The 20,227-nt window shown below is 41.6% G+C and overlaps 3 protein-coding genes across 4 annotated transcripts; all 3 read left to right on the plus strand.

The window, feature by feature from the left end:
• Positions 1-627: 627 nt before the first annotated feature.
• On the plus strand, positions 628-1,502 carry LOC146198293 (polyubiquitin-like; the record flags this gene model as incomplete). Its single annotated transcript, XM_084591880.1, has 2 exons — positions 628-679; positions 1,187-1,502. A coding segment is annotated over exon 2 (306 nt), but the record flags the coding sequence as incomplete, so codon positions are not given.
• Positions 1,503-1,511: 9 nt separating this feature from the next.
• On the plus strand, positions 1,512-2,115 carry LOC146198294 (ubiquitin). Its single transcript, XM_084593718.1, has one exon. The coding sequence runs from the start codon at positions 1,653-1,655 to the stop codon at positions 1,884-1,886; it is 234 nt and encodes a 77-aa protein (XP_084449844.1). The 5' UTR covers positions 1,512-1,652; the 3' UTR covers positions 1,887-2,115.
• A 5,782-nt stretch (positions 2,116-7,897) lies between these two features.
• Positions 7,898-17,473, plus strand: LOC146198295 (uncharacterized). Of its 2 annotated transcripts, XM_084593715.1 has the most exons (10): positions 7,899-7,961; positions 8,044-8,259; positions 8,331-8,446; positions 9,189-9,219; positions 9,308-9,379; positions 9,583-9,630; positions 9,761-9,824; positions 10,581-10,632; positions 12,281-12,350; positions 17,185-17,473. In XM_084593715.1, exons 2-10 carry the CDS (start codon positions 8,252-8,254, stop codon positions 17,324-17,326), a joined length of 603 nt encoding a protein of 200 aa, XP_084449841.1. In that variant the 5' UTR covers positions 7,899-7,961; positions 8,044-8,251; the 3' UTR covers positions 17,327-17,473. The 2 variants fall into 2 exon arrangements, with proteins under 2 accessions (XP_084449842.1, XP_084449841.1); XM_084593716.1 differs by lacking the exon at positions 10,581-10,632 and having other exon boundaries at positions 7,898-7,961.
• Positions 17,474-20,227: the final 2,754 nt, after the last annotated feature.

Consider the following 20,227-nt stretch of genomic DNA (forward strand, 5'->3'; position numbering starts at 1 on the left):
TGGCCTTCCCTCAAGCGTCAGTACTCCTCTCTGCCCTGGACAATACAAGTTACCCTTGCTAAGGTAGCCACTACTGGGACTGTGTAGTTTATGTATAATGCCCGTTTTGTTAAATATCATTTGCAATAATTCGGAAATCAACGTTATGCTATTTTTTTACTCTACCCAAGTGCTGTTTTTCACCTTGTGTATTTTTATTTTTCCTGATTGTGCACATCGCCTAATGTGTGTCAAGTATTTTCAATGTATCCGTCTACATCTGTTGCATCTCGTGTTTTATATGCAGCAAAATAAATTCATTTCACAAAGCACTTGGCGTCTTTTCTGCAATACTGTTTTGCAAAGGCTGTGGCGCAGCTGCGTTGATGGCCAGTTTAGAGAACTGGGAATCTATTTTTCCTGTTGTTATGCATGCTGAAAATAAATAGAAACACTAGCAGATTATTTAAAACCAAAATTATGCGCCAAAAGGGCAGGGAAGGGCGCAGCGCATGGCTAGCATTCAAATCGCGCGCCTTTCAGCAAGACCGGAAGTAGTTGCCGCCGGCCGCTTGGTGCACTACAGTCAAATGGGCCGCTGGGCCCTATGGGAGTGTCCGCTCTTTACCAATCTCTTTCTCTATGGTTCGGTCGCTTGGTCACTTGGTGTCTGGTTGTGTTGCAAGCTCGTTCGAAAGAGGTAAGTACTACATTGCACTTCCCTGGTATGCCTTGTTCTGCGGTGACGAACTTAAAGGGCTGGACGCTCACAAGCCGCTTGCGGATCGTGCTACGAGTGGAGCTGTGCTTCTCTGCACGGACTGAGTAGCCTGCTTGGGTAGTTGGCTTCAGATTATTTGGTTAATCCGCCTAGCCTACCTCTGTAGCTATTTAACCTTACGCCATTAACGATATCATTTCATTGTTGGGACCATATTTCACTGAATTTGCGGTATTCGCTAAGCCTAATGCCGCCTCGTCATACTTTTCCTGCCTTTTATTTATGGGCAGTGCAGAATAGAGCCTTCTGTACTTACTGTCGCGAAAAATTCACTTCATTACATTTTATGCGGCTGATATGCTTCGCACAGCCGCCTGCCAAGTTTCGGGCGCGGTCTGTTAGGCCTAATTATTTTTGCTTGGTGTTCGATTTAAAATAGTTTGTTTTAGAACGTGACTAATCGTGCTGTTTTCGTTTTCTCAACAGATCAAGCAACATGCAAATTTTTGTGAAGACCCTCACTGGCAAGACCATCACTCTTGAGGTCGAGCCGAGCGATACGATAGAAAACGTCAAGGCCAAGATCCAGGACAAGGAGGGCATCCCGCCTGACCAGCAGCGTCTCATCTTCGCTGGCAAGCAGCTCGAGGACGGCCGCACGCTGTCTGATTACAACATTCAGAAAGAGTCGACCCTCCACCTCGTGCTGCGTCTGCGCGGTGGCATGCAAATTTTCGTCAAGACCCTCACAGGCAAAACCATCACACTCGAGGTCGAGCCCAGCGACACAATTGAAAATGTCAAAGCCAAGATCCAGGACAAGGAGGGCATCCCGCCTGACCAGCAACGTCTCATCTTCGCTGGCAAGCAGCTCGAGGACGGCCGCACGCTGTCGGATTACAACATTCAAAAGGAGTCCACCCTGCACCTCGTGTTGCGTTTGCGAGGTGGCATGCAAATTTTCGTCAAGACCCTCACAGGCAAGACCATCACGCTCGAGGTAGAGCCAAGTGACACGATTGAGAATGTCAAGGCTAAGATTCAGGACAAGGAAGGTATCCCCCCTGACCAGCAACGTCTCATTTTTGCTGGCAAGCAGCTCGAGGACGGCCGCACGCTGTCAGACTACAATATTCAAAAGGAATCTACCCTTCACCTTGTCCTGAGGCTCCGTGGTGGTCATTAGGCTACTTTTCAGTGACCTTGTGTCAACCCTCCAAAATTTCCAGAGGCTTGTAGGCTTTTCTTTTTTGTGATCTGTGTAGGGCATTTCTTTCATCCTTTTTGCCCATTTTTTTTTTCTCCCCATTCTGGAAATTTTTTAACAGTGGCAAGTGTCTTGGAACGATCAGCAGTTCTGAACGCCTGTACTTTTTCTTTGCATGTTCAGCTGTAATAAAATTTGATACATGTTTCATCTGTGTTTATTTTGAAGTTTGCCAACTGATACAGTGTGCATCCGAAGGTATAGCATAAAAATATAGCCACCATTAACATCGCTCATTCCTGCTGGGTTAACTGCATCAATGCAGGCATGCATCCACCGCCTTGCTTGTATAAGTGACAACTGTTAGTATTGCTGAGCACCAGGCCTAGATGCACACACTGGCAAACTGTGGTGTTGGCATACACAGAGAACAGCTTAAATGTTTCTTGTCTAAATACTGAAAGCTGATTATTCTTTTTGTCTAGTTTCCACTTTTCTGGTGCCCCTCAGTATGGGATGTCTACCCCTATGGCATTGTCTTCTGTATCTTCTGTAGCCATTGTCGCAGCCTACAGCACAATGAGAGTTCTTGATGATGCGCTGTTGTGGGAGGCTTTTCCCAGTGCTTGGCATTTCCTGTCCTGAGAACATTTAAATCAAATGTCAATGTTAGTGCCTTGATGACTGACAAGGTTTCATTTCGGCCAGCGAGGCCAGATAAATACTTGTTTTCCTTACTCGAGTCAGCGTTTTTGCAATATATGACCTACCCTCTGTTTATTGGCTCTAAATTCTTCACGGGTGAGCTGCATGCCTGCTGTCATGAATATTCTTGTGTTCTTTGCTGTTTTGACATCTGCAGGGCCTACCTCTCAATGCAATTTGCTGACTGGGCAACCTTCATTCCATTAACAATTCCTCAATACAGAAGTAGTGTGGCCCTAGAAGCCTGTAAAGCAACATATTTTCTAGCTTTCTCTAGACACTGATAATGCAAAGAGCAGCTTTAACATAACTGTAGCTTTGAGAAAATCTCTAGGACTATGGGTGCCATGCAAAGTCCCATTCCCTTGCAAACTGGTGAAAAGCCAAGCAGATGACATTCCTGGATTGGGATAAATATTGCTATGGATTTATGTTATGACTACCGTAGTCATTTTTTTTTTTTTTTTTAACAACAGTGGTTTCCAGGCAGCAAGAGTAGTAGTCTGGAGGCATTTCCTTTCTCCACTGTTAAATCCACAGCTACATTCTCTCAAGGCCACTCTGGAAAATAGATGGGAAGAGTGGCTGGTGCTGGTATGTGTGCTCAGCTCAGTGAATGAGTTGTATTTATATTGAAATGCACTGTTACCAGGCAAGCTTGCAAGCTCTTGCTTGACACTTAGCAATTCCTTGATGGTCCCGGTGAATACTGTTAGGTACATCTGCATGCATTGCTTCTGGAACGATAATCTTGGATCTTTTCATTAGTAGCCTGCTTTCAACTGGAGTTTCTGCATTTGATCTGTGTAGTAGCCTGCTTTCAACTGGAGTTTCTGCATTTGATCTGTGTTGCCAGGAGTCTCTCCGTACATTCTAATAGGATTTCATTTCGATTCCATCATTCATCCATGGTGTATTGGCTCAAAATGTTGCGTATTGGATCATTTGTTGCGCTCGGATTTACATTATTCTCGTGTCTGTTGAAGGAAGATTGGCAATGCCTTTGGCGTGAGACAACTTCAAGATCGCCATTACCCTGTTCAGGAGTAGCTATCAGGACAGTGCGTCAGCAGTAACAAGGTCTTTGTCAGGAATATGGTATGCACTGTGTGGTATGTAAAATGCATCATGGGCATCCTCAATCACTGTAATCAAGGCTTAACCTCTCCTAAGTTCTTGGTCCTGAAGAGAGAGAAACAGAAGGACGGAAAGGCAGGGATGTTAACTAAGCGATGCCCAGTAGGCTACCCTACACAAAGGGAAGGGGAACAAAGGGAGAAAAAGGAAAGCGGCCGCGAAATGAGTTTTTCACATGTCTATAGACCAACTGTGATAAGGGGGCAGAGGGCGCACACAAAGTTTAGACTCTGCCCTGAGTCCTCCAAGAACTTGGTGCCTTCACCACCTTCCTTTATGATGAAGGTTTTGTCTAAGGCCCCAGAACTTTTGCTTCTGTAAGAGGAATAGAGTGCAAGCAGTTGAGTGTAGTAGCCAGGAAGGCACGCTCTCTCTTAAACCAAGTGCAGTCGCAAAGTACACATGCGCCCAATTGTTTCATCACACCCGCACTGCTCACACGGAGAGTGCCATTGCGACGAGATGGGAATAGGCGTTTCAAGTGTAACTTCCAGCTACAGGCAGCACAACAGCATAGCATCACAGCAGGGGAGGTATTTGGTCTCTTGCTGTGTCGTCTCTTGTCAGTGCATGGTATCTGGACAATGTTGGTTGTATTGTGAGCCGATAGAGCGGGATTGTCAGATAAGTTGTTGCCAACAATGCCACTTTAGCACTATAGACTGGTAGCCACTGGAAGATGATTTCATGACCTTCTTCTAGTGCCTGGTGGTGCAGATATCGTACCTCCACTACAAGTTTATTGAAGGCATTGTAGGGCAGCTTTAGAGTCAACACAACAAGCCAACCTCTCCATCTTTCCTTCATTAAGTACACTTCTCTGTCTCTAGAGTCGCATAACGCAGCCCAATTTAAAGGTGTTTGTTGAAAGATGTATTTCAGTACCGCACAGCACAAAGTGCTGCCTTCAATAAATATTAGTCATTTAATTTTGGCCTGTCTCACAGGAACAACCACGCCGCAAGTGTAACTAGCAAAGGTTTGTGATCAATCCTAACTGCAAAGTGAAGGCCAGTGACATCACCATTCTGTCTCTGACATATGTTATGTGTTGGTACGAAGTGATGAGAGAATAAGTTCCGTTTGTGAATATGGCGGTTAGTGTTTTTGTTGCAGATCTGCATGCACTTCAAAAGGTGCAAGCATCTCCACAGACCACTGCTTCTTTGTGCTAAACATGACATGACTGTAGTTTAAGTTGGTCTTTTCTGCAACATTTTGTAACTTTCCTGCTGCAGCACCAAACTATTCAATGGATGGACAATATACAGCACATTTAGGCAAAAACATTTAGGCAGTTTGCAATCTCCAAAAACTTTGCGATTTTTGGGTGTCAGACAGAGGCTCCACGCTCAGTATTGCTTTCACTTTTGCAGCGTTGGGACCGGTTCTTCGATAGTCTTCAATGACCACCAAGAACTTTATCTGTTGAACCCACACTTGACTTCATTCAATGTGATGTCCTACCATGGAAAACTTAGTTGGGCACTGTGCTCAGATTGTGTCCTGCCATAAATGAGCATATCAACCACGTTAACCGACATTTTTTTTTTTTAAATTCAAGTGCAGACCTGATGTCAAATATATCTAATGATGTAATAAATGTTCCACTAGTCAACTGCCAAGAACCTAAGTTGACACCAAGTTTTGAAATGTGACGGGCTCCGAGTAGTCCAAGGGCATGTTCACTGAACAGAGGGTGAACTTCTCTCCTGACAGAGTTATGTGAACTGCCAAATTTAGTTACCCAATTTGTCAATGTTATACATTTTTGTATTCTTTTCCTCAACAGAGGGTGAACTTCTCTCCTGACAGAGTTATGTGAACTGCCAAATTTAGTTACCCAATTTGTCAATGTTATACATTTTTGTATTCTTTTCCTTTGTTTTTCTTTCTCACCGTTGTCTCCCTCCCCCACCCCCCTTATATCCTGGATCTTTAAGGGAATAATAAAGGGCTCGATCCCGATGGCCGACAGCTGCGTTTCGATCTCGTGGACGCCGCAGAAAGTCAACACCGCTCAGCCTATGCGATATGTGCAGTATCCAGCCTCTTCAAACACATATCACATCAGGCTCTATCATTGCCTGAACGTCCGTAGAAGCGGAAGAATAAAAACCACAGTGAAACACCCAACTGCATTTACTATTGCGCTTCCGATTGTCCTCACAGCGTTAATTTATCCGAAAAGGTTGCTAATATCAGATTTTATTAAATTCATATAGAACTTATACAAGAGCAGCACGAGTCTGCGCTGAGCTAGCCATAACAAATGGCATGCAAGGTGAACAGGACAGCTGTTCGTGTATAAGGTTTGATCACCCTTCCTTGAGCATGTGCTTAAATCTATGTTCACGTAGCAAAAAAGCAGTGCTAAGAATGAGGACAGGTAGGACAACAACATAAGCACAAACTAGCCTGAATTGGTGCTCTACATTAGTTTGTCCCTACTCACATCTTGTGATCCGCTTAATTCCAGAAAAGGAGCTGCATAGGCAATACCAAGACCTGGATTACACACACACTGTGAAGGAATAAGCCACAAAAGAATGAAACTCGCATTGTGAACCTGCATGAGGTCATATAAAATAACACCTTTCATATCAACTGTGGATTTCACAAAAGTATTCGAGGTTGGATGCCAGCGCACGTTAAAGATCCCCAGGTGGTCTAAATTATTCCGTAGCCCTCCACTACGGCTCCTCTTTCTCTCTATCCACTTTCACTCCCACCTTCCTCTCTTCCCTTATGGCGCGGTTCAGGTGCCCACAGAGCCCCGCCGGGGTGGTGCAGTGGTAAGACGCCCGACTACTGTGCCGGAGTACCCGCGGGTTCGAACCCGACCTCGGTGGCTGAGTTTCGATGGAGGCGAAACGAAGAGGCGTCCGTGTGCTGTGCGATGTCAGCGCACGTTAAAGATCCCCACGTGGTCGAAATTACTCCGTAGCCCTCCACTACGGCTCCTCTTTCTCTCTTTCCATTTTCACAGCTCCCACCTTCCTCCCTTCCCTTAGGCAACACCACCTAGACGAACTTTAGGGCGCGATTCAGGTGTCCACAGAAACAAGTGTGACAGATACTGCGCCTTTCCCTCCACTACGGCTCCTCTTTCTCTCTCCATTTTCACAGCTCCCACCTTCCTCCCTTCCCTTAGGCAACACCACCTAGACGAACTTTAGGGCGCGATTCAGGTGTCCACAGAAACAAGTGTGACAGATACTGCGCCTTTCCCTTCCTGAGAACCAATTATTATTATTATTAAGTTGCTGGAATCAAGGCCAATGCTTCCTCTCTTTCCATTTTCACTCCCATCCCTTCCCTTACGGCGCGGTTGCATGCGGTTGCGGTGTCCCCCCGCCGGGGTGGTGCAGTGGTAAGACGCCCGACTACTGTGCCGGAGTACCCGGGTTCGAACCCGACCTCGGCGGCTGCGTTTCGATGGAGGCGAAACGAAGAGGCGTCCGTGTGCTGTGCGATGTCAGCACACGTTAAAGATCCCCAGGTGGTCGAAATTACTCCGTAGCCCTCCACTACGACTCCTCTTTCTCTCTTTCCACTTTCACTCCCACCTTCCTCCCTTCCCTTACGGCGCGGTTGCGGTGTCCACAGAAAACAAGTGAGACAGTTACCGCGCCTTTCCCTTCCTATAAATAATAAATCAGTTGCGGTGTCCACAGAAAACAAGTCAGACAGTTGCCGCGCCTTTCCTTTCCTATAAATAAATCAGTTTAAAAAAGTGACAGACACCGCGCCTTACAGATACTGCGCCTTTCCCTTCCTATGAACCAATTAAAAAAAAAAAAGACACCGCGCCTTTCCTCTTCTGTGAACCAATTATTATTATTATTATTATTATTATTATTATTATTATTATTATTATTATTATTATTATTATTATTATTATTATTATTATTGGAGAAATAACTCAAGTTACCGACATTCTAGTGGAAATAGAAATGGACATGGGCAGGACATGTAGTGCGAAGAGCGGATAACCGATGGTCGCTGAGGGTAACAAACTGGATTCCAAGGGAAGGAAAGCGTAGCAGGGGGCGGCAGAAAGAAGTTCGCAGGGGTCAAGTGGATGCAGCCAAGGATGCAGCTAACAAAGAACCGAATAAAGTGGAGAAATATGGGAAAGTTCTTCGCCCTCCTATGATGATGATGATGATGAAGGTGCCAAATGATCATGCAAACGCCTGCCGAGAGAAAGTAATTAAAAATTTAAAAAATTATGATACAAAAGCAGAAAAACAAATAGTTCAATGTACATAAATAATTTTAGTTACATTAGTTTTCCTTTTCTAGATTCGTGATCGTTGAAAACATGCCTGAAAAGCTCGGCGGGGATGGAGCGGGGGCGCTGTGTTCGATGTGTCTGCGAAGTTTGAAAACGCTTCTTCCTCCATGCTGTAAAACTGAAACTACAGCTGAAGGTATTCTGTGCTGTTCATCTTTGTGTCATTTCTTTCGTAGCGTCCCTGCAGCCTACACTGAAAGTCATGAGCACGTACGTTCCCTTGTTTCTTCCTGCCATATATTTTTATTTAATAATAAGATTCTCGTTATGTCCTGGCTCAGATCCGTCAAGCCCGGATCATCATGCGAAGGCGACACTGACGCTGTCCTTTTGTCTCTTGACAAGTACATAACAACTTTGGAGTCGGCGGTGGCTCACCTCGAGATCGATCATGAAGGCAAGCACGTCCTTTTTATCCTAAAAAATTCTATCGGATTGCCCGTATTGAGTTTTGATGCAGCCACAACTACTACGTGCGTGTGCGCGCTCGCATTGAAATCTTCAGATCGTTCTCGAGTAGATTCTCTGCTGGGGACTGCGTGGAACTGCTGTTCTCAGCGATGTGGCAGTGGTGCTCATGCGTTAAAAAAAAAACAACAACAAAAAATACTACATCGGAGCTAACGGAATACGTCCAAAAAGCGTGGCTTTTTGGGCTTGCTGGTGCGTGAACATCGCGAGATTGTAGTGCAGAGCAGAACGGGACACAAGAAGAAACAAACAATACAAGCGCTACGTCTTGTTGCTTGGAGGATGAAGGTGAACCTAGTTTGTGTGTGATGAGGAATAGAAAGGCGATATCACGTCGTATGAAGATGATAGAATGTGATAAGATGTGTTCAGGTGATGATAAGAAGGGGTGAGGAGATATGAAATAGTGATAAGGAGATCGTAGAGGAATTGTGTGTTGTCATGGCTGCAAAACACGCTTAGATAGACACTGTCCTATGAGTGAACAATTCCGTGGTGGTTCAATGTAGTATTTATTAAGAGTAAATAAAAGAGGGTGTTTGCGAAGGCGTTTACAATGGTTTGAAAAATATCCAATGTTGTCTGAGTGTGGTCAGTTGCTTGCTAGCACATTCAAATTTAACATGACCTATAATGCTTTTTTTTCTTTTTTTTTTTTCAACTTTCAGCAAGAAAACACAGTCTAGAGTTAGGTAAAAGGTGAGCAGATGTTTTTCTTCTATGTTCGGGAGCATGTCAGCGCTACGTTTCACTGAGGCCAATCTGTTATTTGTGTTTCATTCACTAGCAAAGACATCTCATTCACGGAATACACTGCTGTGGTCGACGATTCCATGAAAGACACACATATGCTGCAAGCGTAAGTAGGCTGTCCCAGTAATATGCCCATGTAGAAACAAGGAGGCACTGTTAGAAGGTGCCTTAATGAATGTTTGTTTTCTTTTTTCAATCTGGTACACCTGCTGTGGTGAAGTTTTGCACACAGTACTATGTTAAATGCAGAAAGGAAAAGTGATCGGAAGTTTTCTTGGAGTTTTGAGTCAGTCTTGCTTTGCTCTTCAGTTTGCAGCTGGCTGACAAACACAACAAGCTGTTGCTATCGGAGGACAGGTGAGTTAAGTTCAGTTCTATTTAAAAATAGTAAATTCTATGTTGCTGATTCTCTTCCTTGTATTTTTTTAACACACTTGAGTGCTTGTGAGGGTACTTTATCTTACATGTACTGTGTAATTTTCTGTAGGGAGTTGAAGGCCCTTTGTGCCGAGAACAGCCAGTTATGTAATGAGGTCATGAAGAAACAGCAGGTATGTACAATTTTAAAAATCACACCCATTGTTAAACTGTAGCCTACTGTCGACAAGCAGCACATTCTGAAAAAATGTTGATAACAACTGGCTAAGGCAGGCTGCATCTCACTGGTGCTTTGGGAGCCACAAAGGGTAGCATAACTGGAAAATGGACAGCAAAGTTAAGTTGCAGGTTTCAAATGCAAGATACTTTGTTTTAATGCAGTTAAACTATTCATGCATTTTTTTTTATATATTCATAACCCTCCTCCCCCCCTCCGCATAATGCATGTTATATTTGTGTTAGCAACATTGCTTTATTTTTAGTTGCTACACATTTGCATGTATAGTCTTCCTCGTTGCCAACATGGCCATAACTTTTTACACCCTAAGGATTTATGTTAAAGTGCAGTATGGCAATATTTCACTTTCTTTTCTTAATGCTTAAGAAAAATATCTGTGAGTACTAATGCTCATGGGTAGACAGGTACAGTCCATGTCAAAAGTGTGGACTCCAGATGGTTTTCTTCTGGGCTGTGTTACATGGTTCATTATGCATCGACAGCATTCCAAATCTTTTAGAGGTGAGAGGAGCCCTTGTCCTCAGTTCTACAAAAGTTTAGCTTTCTGCGGAAGGTATAAGCGCCCCACTACATTGCTTAGCGACAAACCTCTCAAGCTCTTTATCTTTGACAAAGGCTGTACCTGCGGTCTCGAAATGGAGTTACGATATGAAAATCTGGTCACAAATATTTGGTTACTTTGAAATTTCAGGAACTTGAAGAGGCCAGTGAGACCATATGGAAATTGAAAAACATTTATTGCTGTAAGTTTTCTTCTTATGAATTGTGGTGTAGCATAAATGGTGTGAGCCATTCTCAATGGCTTTGTCTAGAAGAGACAATTTCAGCCTTAAACTCTAGGTTTTACTATGCACATGTAAGGCATCATTTATTGGCCAGCTAAAAACATGGGCCTATTAAGGCGAAAGCGTTATATGGCTCGAGACAAATTCTTTTCCTAAGAACATGTCACGGAAGTTCTCCACATTAAATGATACCGGAAGTTGTATGACATCAGTATGGAATAGTAATGTCAGTAGCTTTAGAGAGACAGAGAAGATAGAGGGTTTGAGTCCCAAACATTGTGACATATTTTAGTCTTAAATTAAGGTCTGGAGTTTGAATCCAAAGTAACGTCTAGGGTTCAAGTCCAGAAAAGGTTGTGGTTTAAGCCTCAGGAAAGTCGCGAGTTTGACTCGCAGAGAAGGTAGTGGGTTTGGGTCCCAGAGCATATCGGAGGTTCGAGTCCCTTGTTGGCACCACAAGTGCTATATCAACTGTGATGCCTGCCATTGTCTTTCTGCAGAGTTCCTAATAGTGTCTTAATATATGCTGCCTAAATGGCATTCATCTATCTGTTAGTTTAGTTAATCGATAGGGATTCGAACTGACTTATGTGCCTCCATGGTGTATGCCTTAATCACCTCACTACACCATGTGGCCTAGCACAGCGTATTTTCGAATCAGGCATCACTGCACGAGTGAGTTTTCAGCTTCATACACATAGGTGGTCTTAAGTATTCAAAATTTCTTTTTCTGTCTAATGAGCCTGCTACAATAGCAAAGAATTGATGCTAAATTTTCTTGTGAGTAACAAGTTGATGAGTACTCCTCCGTCAGTTTGATTCCACTAATGCTGCTCAGTGTGCTGCCGTCATCAGCTGCAGCTAGGTTATGTCGCCATAGCTTCACCGGCTTACAAACTTCCCCAGCCATTTCTGTTGTTCCCTTCCGTATCTCTTCATGGTTAACCCTTTGGGGACTCAAGAATCACGCTTTTCAACAAATAAAATAAAGAGCAGTGCAGCCGCAAAATCAACCGCGGCCTTATGGTCACCCTATTGCAAAACTCGGATACTTCCTATACTGTGCACTGGTATTCATAAAGTTGTTATTAATGCAAGCTAATATTAAAAGGTGTGATAAAAACTATGGGAAAACACTTCAGCTCCACCTTTAAGGGTACGACGCGAAAGCGTAGGCTACCAGCTCACATATAAAGCCCCACTCTATCCAAGCTGTATGAACATGCCTGCGTGGCCTAGGGGTAACATGAATGCAGTGGTACTGGCAGATTCTGATATCACCCTCCTATGTGAAATGAGAGAGTTGGCAGCTCCTGTCAAACGTAATGTCAAGCAACTCTATGTTCAATTAGTGCTCGGCCATGTCAGACGCCAGTGCCATGCTCGGGATTTTTCGCTCACAACTCCAATGCCGGTGAGTGGCTGCCGATGCTGGATTTTCAGTGAATGGGGTCTTCAGTGCTATCACGTTAAAATGAAATGAATCAGAATTGCTAGACTGATTTCTGTGATATTCTTGGTGTCATAACCTTAACTTTAATATGCTATTAGAGCGTTTGGTACCCAAAAACAAAAAAATATATAGGTATGATTGCAAATTTTACAGGTCTCGTTGCAAAAAAGATCCCTTTGGTTCAAGAAGGCCTGCGTCAAGGAAACAAGCTGCCACCTGAGGAGTAAGTTGGGACTTTCTAATAGGTACTCAAGTCTAAAATTTATTAATCAAACAGAAAGCTAATCCTAATGATAACATAGCTTTTAGAGCAGGATATACCTTTCTGAACACTTACTTTTTGAAGCGAGAAGCTTCACTAGGCTAGTCAACTCCGAGTCTCGCTTGTGCTCTATCGTTAGAAACATATATAAAGCCCCGCTTTAACCAAGCCATATGAACATGCCTTAGTGGCCTATAGGAGTAACGTGAATGCAAGGGTCCTGGCAGGCTGAACCTGACATAACTGTTCCATGTGAAACGAGAGACCCAAGTTGGCAGCTCCTGCCAGGGGACCACGGTCATGGACACGGACACGACACACAGCGATGAGCGGTTAGACCTGGCATAATATTGCTTTCACAATAAAAGCCACAGCTGCGCATGCGCAAACCAATTGACGTCACAGAAGAGGCGCAGGTGGTCGGAGCTGCTGCTGCCACCGCGATTCCGCCGGTTGACCTTTAGCCGTGCACTTTCACCGGCTAACCACGAGCTAAGCCATGGCATCGCTGAAACTTTTCGCTTCCGATATCCAGGCTTAACCAAGCTAAGCCACCAATTTTTTTTTTAAGGAATCGGCACTCCAAATTTAATGATCGGCACCCATGTTTTCTTATCAAGGCAAACATATAAGGTTTTTGTAGATTCTTTACAGTTTTTTTGAGAACCGTCACTTCGTGCAATTAAAATTTAATGGAAGTTTACGGCACAGTAATACGTCACTGTGTTGGTAAACAGTAAATTGTTGCTACACGTCTCAAAAACTTTTCCTCTGCTAAAAACAACTTTTTCTGTCCTAATTGCCGTAACTCTGGTTATGGCCCAATAGCTTAGGTGTTATCTTTGTTGCAATAATTTATCTTACAAAAGTAACACAACTGCTCTTTCCATTTTTTTTTTCCTCTTTTCATTTGAATTCTCACCTCACTCCAGGTGCAGTAATTTTGGGCAAGAATAATATGCCGACATCCCATGTGAACAAAAACAATCTTTTTCCTTTTAGTTTCCAGTTGTAGCCAGCAACCTGCATGAATCAGATTCTTATTTAAAAGGCCCTGCAATCAGGGCTGGGCAATATACTTCAAAAAAGTATCTTTGATATCGATACTCGATACCCCGAAAATTTGTATTTCTGATGTCGATACAAGGTATAGAACCTAAATCGATTTTCGATACAGATACTCGATAATGCATCGTCGATACATCACTGAAATACCAATTTTAATTAAAGTAGTGTTATGATTTGTAAAGTTTATATCACTGAAATCCCAATGTAATAAAGGTAGAATATAATCAGCAATGTTGCAAAATTTTATTGTGCCTTCTCTAATTTTTAGTACATTCCTATAGTGCAGTTTTTCTGAAGGGGCTTAAATGAATCCTATAGCATGTATTTATTGAAGCCGCTGTCCGGCAGCCGGCTTTATTAGAACTTAACATTGGATTGAAGCCATGCATGGTTACAATGTAATGGTCGCTTTTACAAGCAGCCTAGCAAAAAATTTCTTTAAATTATTGTTCTTCCTACGAACCGACCTAGGAGCCCTTGGCTACATTGAAATAAATCTGAATCCCTTTTTTTTTCGTTTTCATTTCAAACTTTACTTACCTGGTGAACCCTACGTTTTTTTTGTGCTAAAAGGTGCAACTTTCATCTGCTCGGTTATCTGAGCAGTCATTTTCTCATTAGTGCGATTACAGACTTTTATTCTCAAAAGCTAGAAGGAAAATAACAAAAATAAAATGGCTGAACGTTTGTTATTAGTTCAGAAAAAGCCCCTGGCCACAATGAGGGTGTGCTAAAAGCAAAGCAAATGAGAAAAGCCATTCTACATAAGCAAATGAGCCTGCCGCAGTGTTGTATATGTTGACGGTGCGTTTTATCAGCGGGTAAGAGTGAAGCATAGCCTTGTGGACTCAAGGATAATGGAGGTAGTTAAGAAACTCAAATTTCACTAGCGCCGCTTGAGAACTACGGCTGGTTGCAGATAAAGGATAGAACTGTTTTTTTTTTGTTTTTTTTTTAACAGGGGGTTGCTAATATGACACCAAACAATTCAATTTAAAAAGACAGCAATTTTGCTTTCAGATACAATTAAATATATCTTTATGAGCTTTATACAAATTTTGATCAAATGTTGTTTGAAAAAGCATAATTTGTAATTCAAAGTTACGTGCTGAAAAAATGCATATACATAGCTTTCATGTCATGTATTTCATATCATTTTAGACATGATAGTTATTACCGGCAAACGTCTAGTGGAAGCCCTTTTCCGGTGCAGTTAGAAAGAATGAGTTTATTTTGAATCAAACGATGTAAACTACAAGAACTCCTTTTAGTTGACAGCATAGTGGGCATCTAAGGCCTTAGAAGCGCATGTTCTTGTCACCAAGCAGAGCCAACACGCGGGACCCAGGGCTTTCAGGAGGGTCGTGCATAAGTTACAGTTTTGGACAGCACACTGAGCACGCTGCTTGACGAGAATCAGATGCCTCAAAGACTGCAGGGAGGTGAACGGCAAAAGGGTGGGAAGGCGGCTAGGGATACAGCAGTGCACGTGGTTGCTACTGCATGTTTGCCTTTCTTATGTTTCTTTGTCGGTGTGCACGTGGTTGCTACTGCATGTTTGCCTTTCTTATGTTTCTTTGTCGTTTTCTTTTTTTTTTTTTCTTTCGATGTCTTCTAAATTCATAACAGATTCATCAAACACACTCGGTACTCACTAGTAAACTACCTCGTGAACAATTACTTTCTCCTTCATTTTGAAAGAAAAACTGTCTGGATAGATTGGTGAGGCTGAGGAGACTGGCCATTTGGAAAAAACTCCGAGCAGGAGGGAACTCAGACGGTATATTACAAGCCGAGCTGCCACCCTCCTTGCACTACTACCAGATTGAGCTCCGTCTACCCAAAGTCACACAGTGGCTTCAGTACATACAGTTTTTTGGGGTATTATGTATCGTTAAGATACCCGATACACTAAAAATGTATTTCTGATGCCGATACCTCGATACTTTAGTTTTCAGCACTCGATACCTAATATCGATATACAGACTGTATCGGAAGATAGTATTATCATAAATACATGTATTTTCGATACTGCCTATGACTGCCTGCAATTTACATATACATCTTTATCTGTCATATTTATCTGTCTGGGTAGTACAAAATTCTGTGCAAACTACTGCACTATTTTGGCTCCAAACGCCTATGACAGAGTAGCTTGGGGTGGTTATGTTTTTTGATAAGCAATTTAACTTTAATACTTGCCTGAATTTTCCAGAATAATTGAAGTAGTGCACTCATGTGCGGCAGAACGCTTCGTCAAAACAAGCAAAGCAGTCTACTTGACAGGCTGCGCCATCAGGAGAACTACGTGGTCCGCCCCCACTCTGTTTAGGATACTGGTTGCCTCGCACTTCTGCAGATGGCGCAGCCTGTCAAGTATACTGCTTTGCTTGTTTTTACAAAGCATGCTGCCGCAGCTGACTGCACTATTTCAATGATTCCAGAAAATTCAGGCAAGTTTTAATGTTAAATTGCTTGTCAAAAAATGCAGACCATGAAAAGCTGCCTTGTGGTCGGCCTTTGGGCCCAAGTAGTGCAGTAGTTCGCGCGGGATAATTTTTTACATCCTGGACAGATAAATACGAAACACCCTGTTTGTGTTGAAGTCATTATTAATTGAACACTGAGTTGTGTGTTAAATCATAGAAATCGCCTTGAAGATTCTGCCGCAACAGTTCATTGTTTTCATTGGTTCCTTGTGGATAGAAAGAGCACTGAACTCATCTGTGCTCACTTTTCAAACCATTCATCACATATGTTGCTCCCAGTGCACGATACCTTACTACAATGTCCTTGAGATCACAACTTCATGCAGTGCTGTTCAGCTCTCAAATAGAACCTTGTCATGTAGAAGGTACAGTCTTATAGTCTTGGCCAAAAGTCTTGAGGCCAAAGGTTTTTTTATCTAGCCCATCCATTAGAGCCGTCATGCACCATTAAAGATGAAAGGGCCTTGAAATTAAAGAAGGTTTCTTTTCGCAGCGGGGTATCTTGCTTCTTTAATGCTTCTTTAAGTGTTCTTTGGATGCTTTGCTACACAGAGCATGCAAAGGGCATTTATTCTACAACAGTGTTGCCTGAAGACTTTTGAAGGGAATGTATATCAGAATATAATAGTTACTGAAACATCTTCGGCCAAGTCTCGTTTGTTTCTGCTTGGTGCTACAGTCATTGTACTCTGCAGCATATATTGATGTAGTGACAACTTGTCGTTACTTACAAGCATTTCTTCTCTTTACGATGAATTTAGGTTTATTATCGTGTCCTGTGTAGTTCTTTTACTTACATTTACTTTAACACTCTTACTTTAATGTATACGGCTTGTACTCAACCCTTTTGTTGAATCTTATTAACAACACTGGCAGTCAAGCACCATTTTACAAAAATAATAGGCCTCTTGCTTTTTGTTGATAAACATACCATCAAGCTGTAATGAAGAGAGAAAAATAATAGTTGTAGTTTCAAAATTTGCTTTAAAAATTTGCCTAGATATTTTTTTACTAGGTGACCAGTTAGTGAATTGAGGTGTGCAAGAGATTGAATTTATGAAAAACCTGCTTCACCACAGCTACACAGGCTGAGTTATCAGTGTAACAAATAGGCACTTATACCTTTATCATAGATTCATGATATAGAAAGCATAGTATTGTTTACTCAGCTGTGATTAGTTGGAAAAGCGGCTTATTAGCTTCAGATTTATCATTCATCTTTTTCTTTTCTTTTTCAGGAAAACAGAGCTGGAAGCAAAGCAGCATAAGCTGAAAGTTCTGAATAATGTCTTGTTGGAGCTAATAATCTCATCTAGGGTGAACTGGGCTGAAGACAACCATCTCTCCACTCTAAGTGAAGAGGCTTCACAATTCATTTAGATTCTCTCCTCATAAAAATATACATTACATTGCTTTATTCTGAGGAGACGATTGGTTACTAGATGATGTCCTATATTAAGTTTTTGTGTTCACCCTCTTTTATAAGGGATTGCAAGGCAACAAAAAAAAAAAAAAAGTAAAAGAAAACAACAAAGAATTGCATTTATTCAGTCAATATTAGTATTTATCTACTTTATCTACTTGTTTTGTAGAATGTGGCGCATCCTGGCTGCCAACAGGACATCATTTTGTACATACCCGTGCAATTTTGCCTGCTACATCCTTTTCACAACCCTGGTGAAAATCATAACTGATCTTACTACTTTATGGAACAATTTCCAGCTAGTACCAGTTGTCTCCCATTGAGTTCCAACTGAGTTTCCATTGGTTCCAATGGGAACTCGGTAGAAACTCAATGGGAATCAACTGGTACTAGCTGGAAATTGTTCCATAAACCATGAACATGACTTTTTTTCACAGCTGATTAATAAAAATGTTCTGAAATGTTGTATTGGACACAGATGTGATGGTACACCCAGAAAATTTATTTCAGATGCAATAGGCCTCTTTCCACATTGTTAAACAATTTCCACAACTATACAGCTTGCCCACCCAATGGCAAAACATGCAGTCTTCAATGCTTGAAATGCATGAACAGTATGGGTGTTTGTTAAAGTAACATATGTCAATGTGGGTCATGTGATGACGCCACATGCACATGTAAAGCTCTAGATATGATGGATTTGGCATTAGGTACATTTGTTCATTCTCTTACGTTTCACAAAAACGATCCTGCATAGATAGGCTAGTGCAAATTCAATGAATGCATATTAGAACATGACACAAACCATCGCTTTTACAGCTCACTATATAACAATATAGGCAAACATCATGATGCAGCATCCAGAGTTGGAACTTTCCTGAATTTTTAGTATCTCGTACTCGGTTAGTGCACAGTGAATGAAATATAGTCTTTCGCATATCGTCAAATCATGTACTATAAGTTATAATTTTCTCAAAGGAGCATCTATAAAAATCAAATTTTCTGATAAAAAAAATAACACTATAAAGTTTCTCACTTGCTTTTTTAAATTTTTGCTCACTTCAGTCTTTACCTCTGAGTACTGTTTATATTATTATGGCATTTATCATAGTGGAGCACAGGTTTTCAGAGCTGTGCAATGTATAAGTGTACTGTCTTCAATAAAAGCGAAGTCTGCATGATGAGCTTGACACATTTATATTTGATGTCACATTTGTATGGAAAATTTCTGCTCACAGAAATTGAAATTGTTTGATGCCAAATCTCGATGCTAGCGAAGGGGATGATTTAATCGTTTCTAGCGAGAACATAACACTCAATCTGTTTTGCCATTAGTTTGGCCTCTTTTAAAAAACAGAATTGCAGACTGCTTAAAATAGTCCAGATATCTATGTGTAAGCTGCCTAGAAGTGTTAGTAGAAGACTATTGAAACATGCTTTGATATTGCTCAAATAAATTTATGATTTTTTTTAATTCAACAAGGAACATGTTGTGATGATTTAATCTACAGCAGTGATATTTTTCTCTCACAATGTGGACTTTATAATATACATTTTTAAATTCTGGTTGTAGAGTTGCATTTTTCTGCAGTATTAGATTTGTGTACAAATTTATTTTTCACTAAATACAGTTGTTTCATTTCAGTAGTACATTTACCAGGCATGTTTGAAAATATAAAAAAATAATGGCAATTGATCGATATGTTGCCACAAAAATGTTCTCTTGATGAATATTGTGTTTTCAGAAGTTGCGGTTCGAAGTTTGGTCATGTAATCATAATCCTAAAATGTGCCTGGTAGTCTTCAGCATCATTCATTGCATTGTGAATGTTTGGTACATTTCTTCTTTGTCCTCTTCTTGCTTCCTGCAGGCACCTAAATGTGTGCCCTTGTTATCATGGCACATTGGTAACCGTGTGGTTCAGTACCGCATTACAAGGTACACCTACCCATCACAGTGATTCAGTGGGTTTGATATTTAGCAGATGGTTTCAAGATTACAGGCTTGATTTCAGCCGTGGTAGTAGATGCATTTCGATGGAGGTAAAATATGAAAATGTCCATGTGCTGTGCAATGCCAGTTTACTTAGAAGAACCACAGGGGATCAAAATTATTCCAGAACCCTCTACCATGGCATCCCTCAAACGCCCATACATCACTTTGTGAAAATCCCATAACCAACAATTTACAGAATACACTTGGTGTGACGTGCTGGTTTGCTCAAAACATATACTTCCTTCGTAGATTAGCACAGAAACAGAACATCACTGTATTCACAGCATACTCGGAAAGCGGCTGCCAGCAAGCACACAGCTATGTAATGTAGTTAAGCTGTTTAACAGTAGGAAACTTTATTTAATTTGACATCAAGAGGTTGCGAGAATAAAAATATGTTTCCAGGAGTTTTTTTTTTTTTACTTTTAAAATAAATAAAATTGTAATGCAAACAATGCATACTCTGGGTCACACCCCTGTTAAAGTGGGACATGACAAATAAAATGGCCAATTCGGTCAGAATTTTTCATTTGTCCATTTCTTTCTTAATCTTCCTGTCTTCAGTGTTTCGTGAAAAAATGTTAGTGAAAAATGCAGTATTGACCTCAAAAATCTCCACTTTTCAGATATGTGTTCATCACAAATTGGTGAATTACATTTCTGATAGTTCCGGCACATCGCGCATTCCATTGGTTTCCGAAAGCGGAGCGCCATCACCTTAATATATTTTTTTAGCTTCTTAGTATCATCTCAGCTTCTACTGGTTGTAATGCACATTTCTCTGAATGAAAACAGAAGCGCATGCAGCTACAAAAGAGTGAATAAACTTTAAGGCTGATTATCTCTGCTTTCACTTTTTCTG

Source organism: Amblyomma maculatum, chromosome 2 (genome assembly GCF_055883805.1).
Source record: "Amblyomma maculatum isolate TAMU_Amacu chromosome 2, ASM5588380v1, whole genome shotgun sequence".
In the NCBI taxonomy this organism is placed as follows: domain Eukaryota; kingdom Metazoa; phylum Arthropoda; class Arachnida; order Ixodida; family Ixodidae; genus Amblyomma; species Amblyomma maculatum.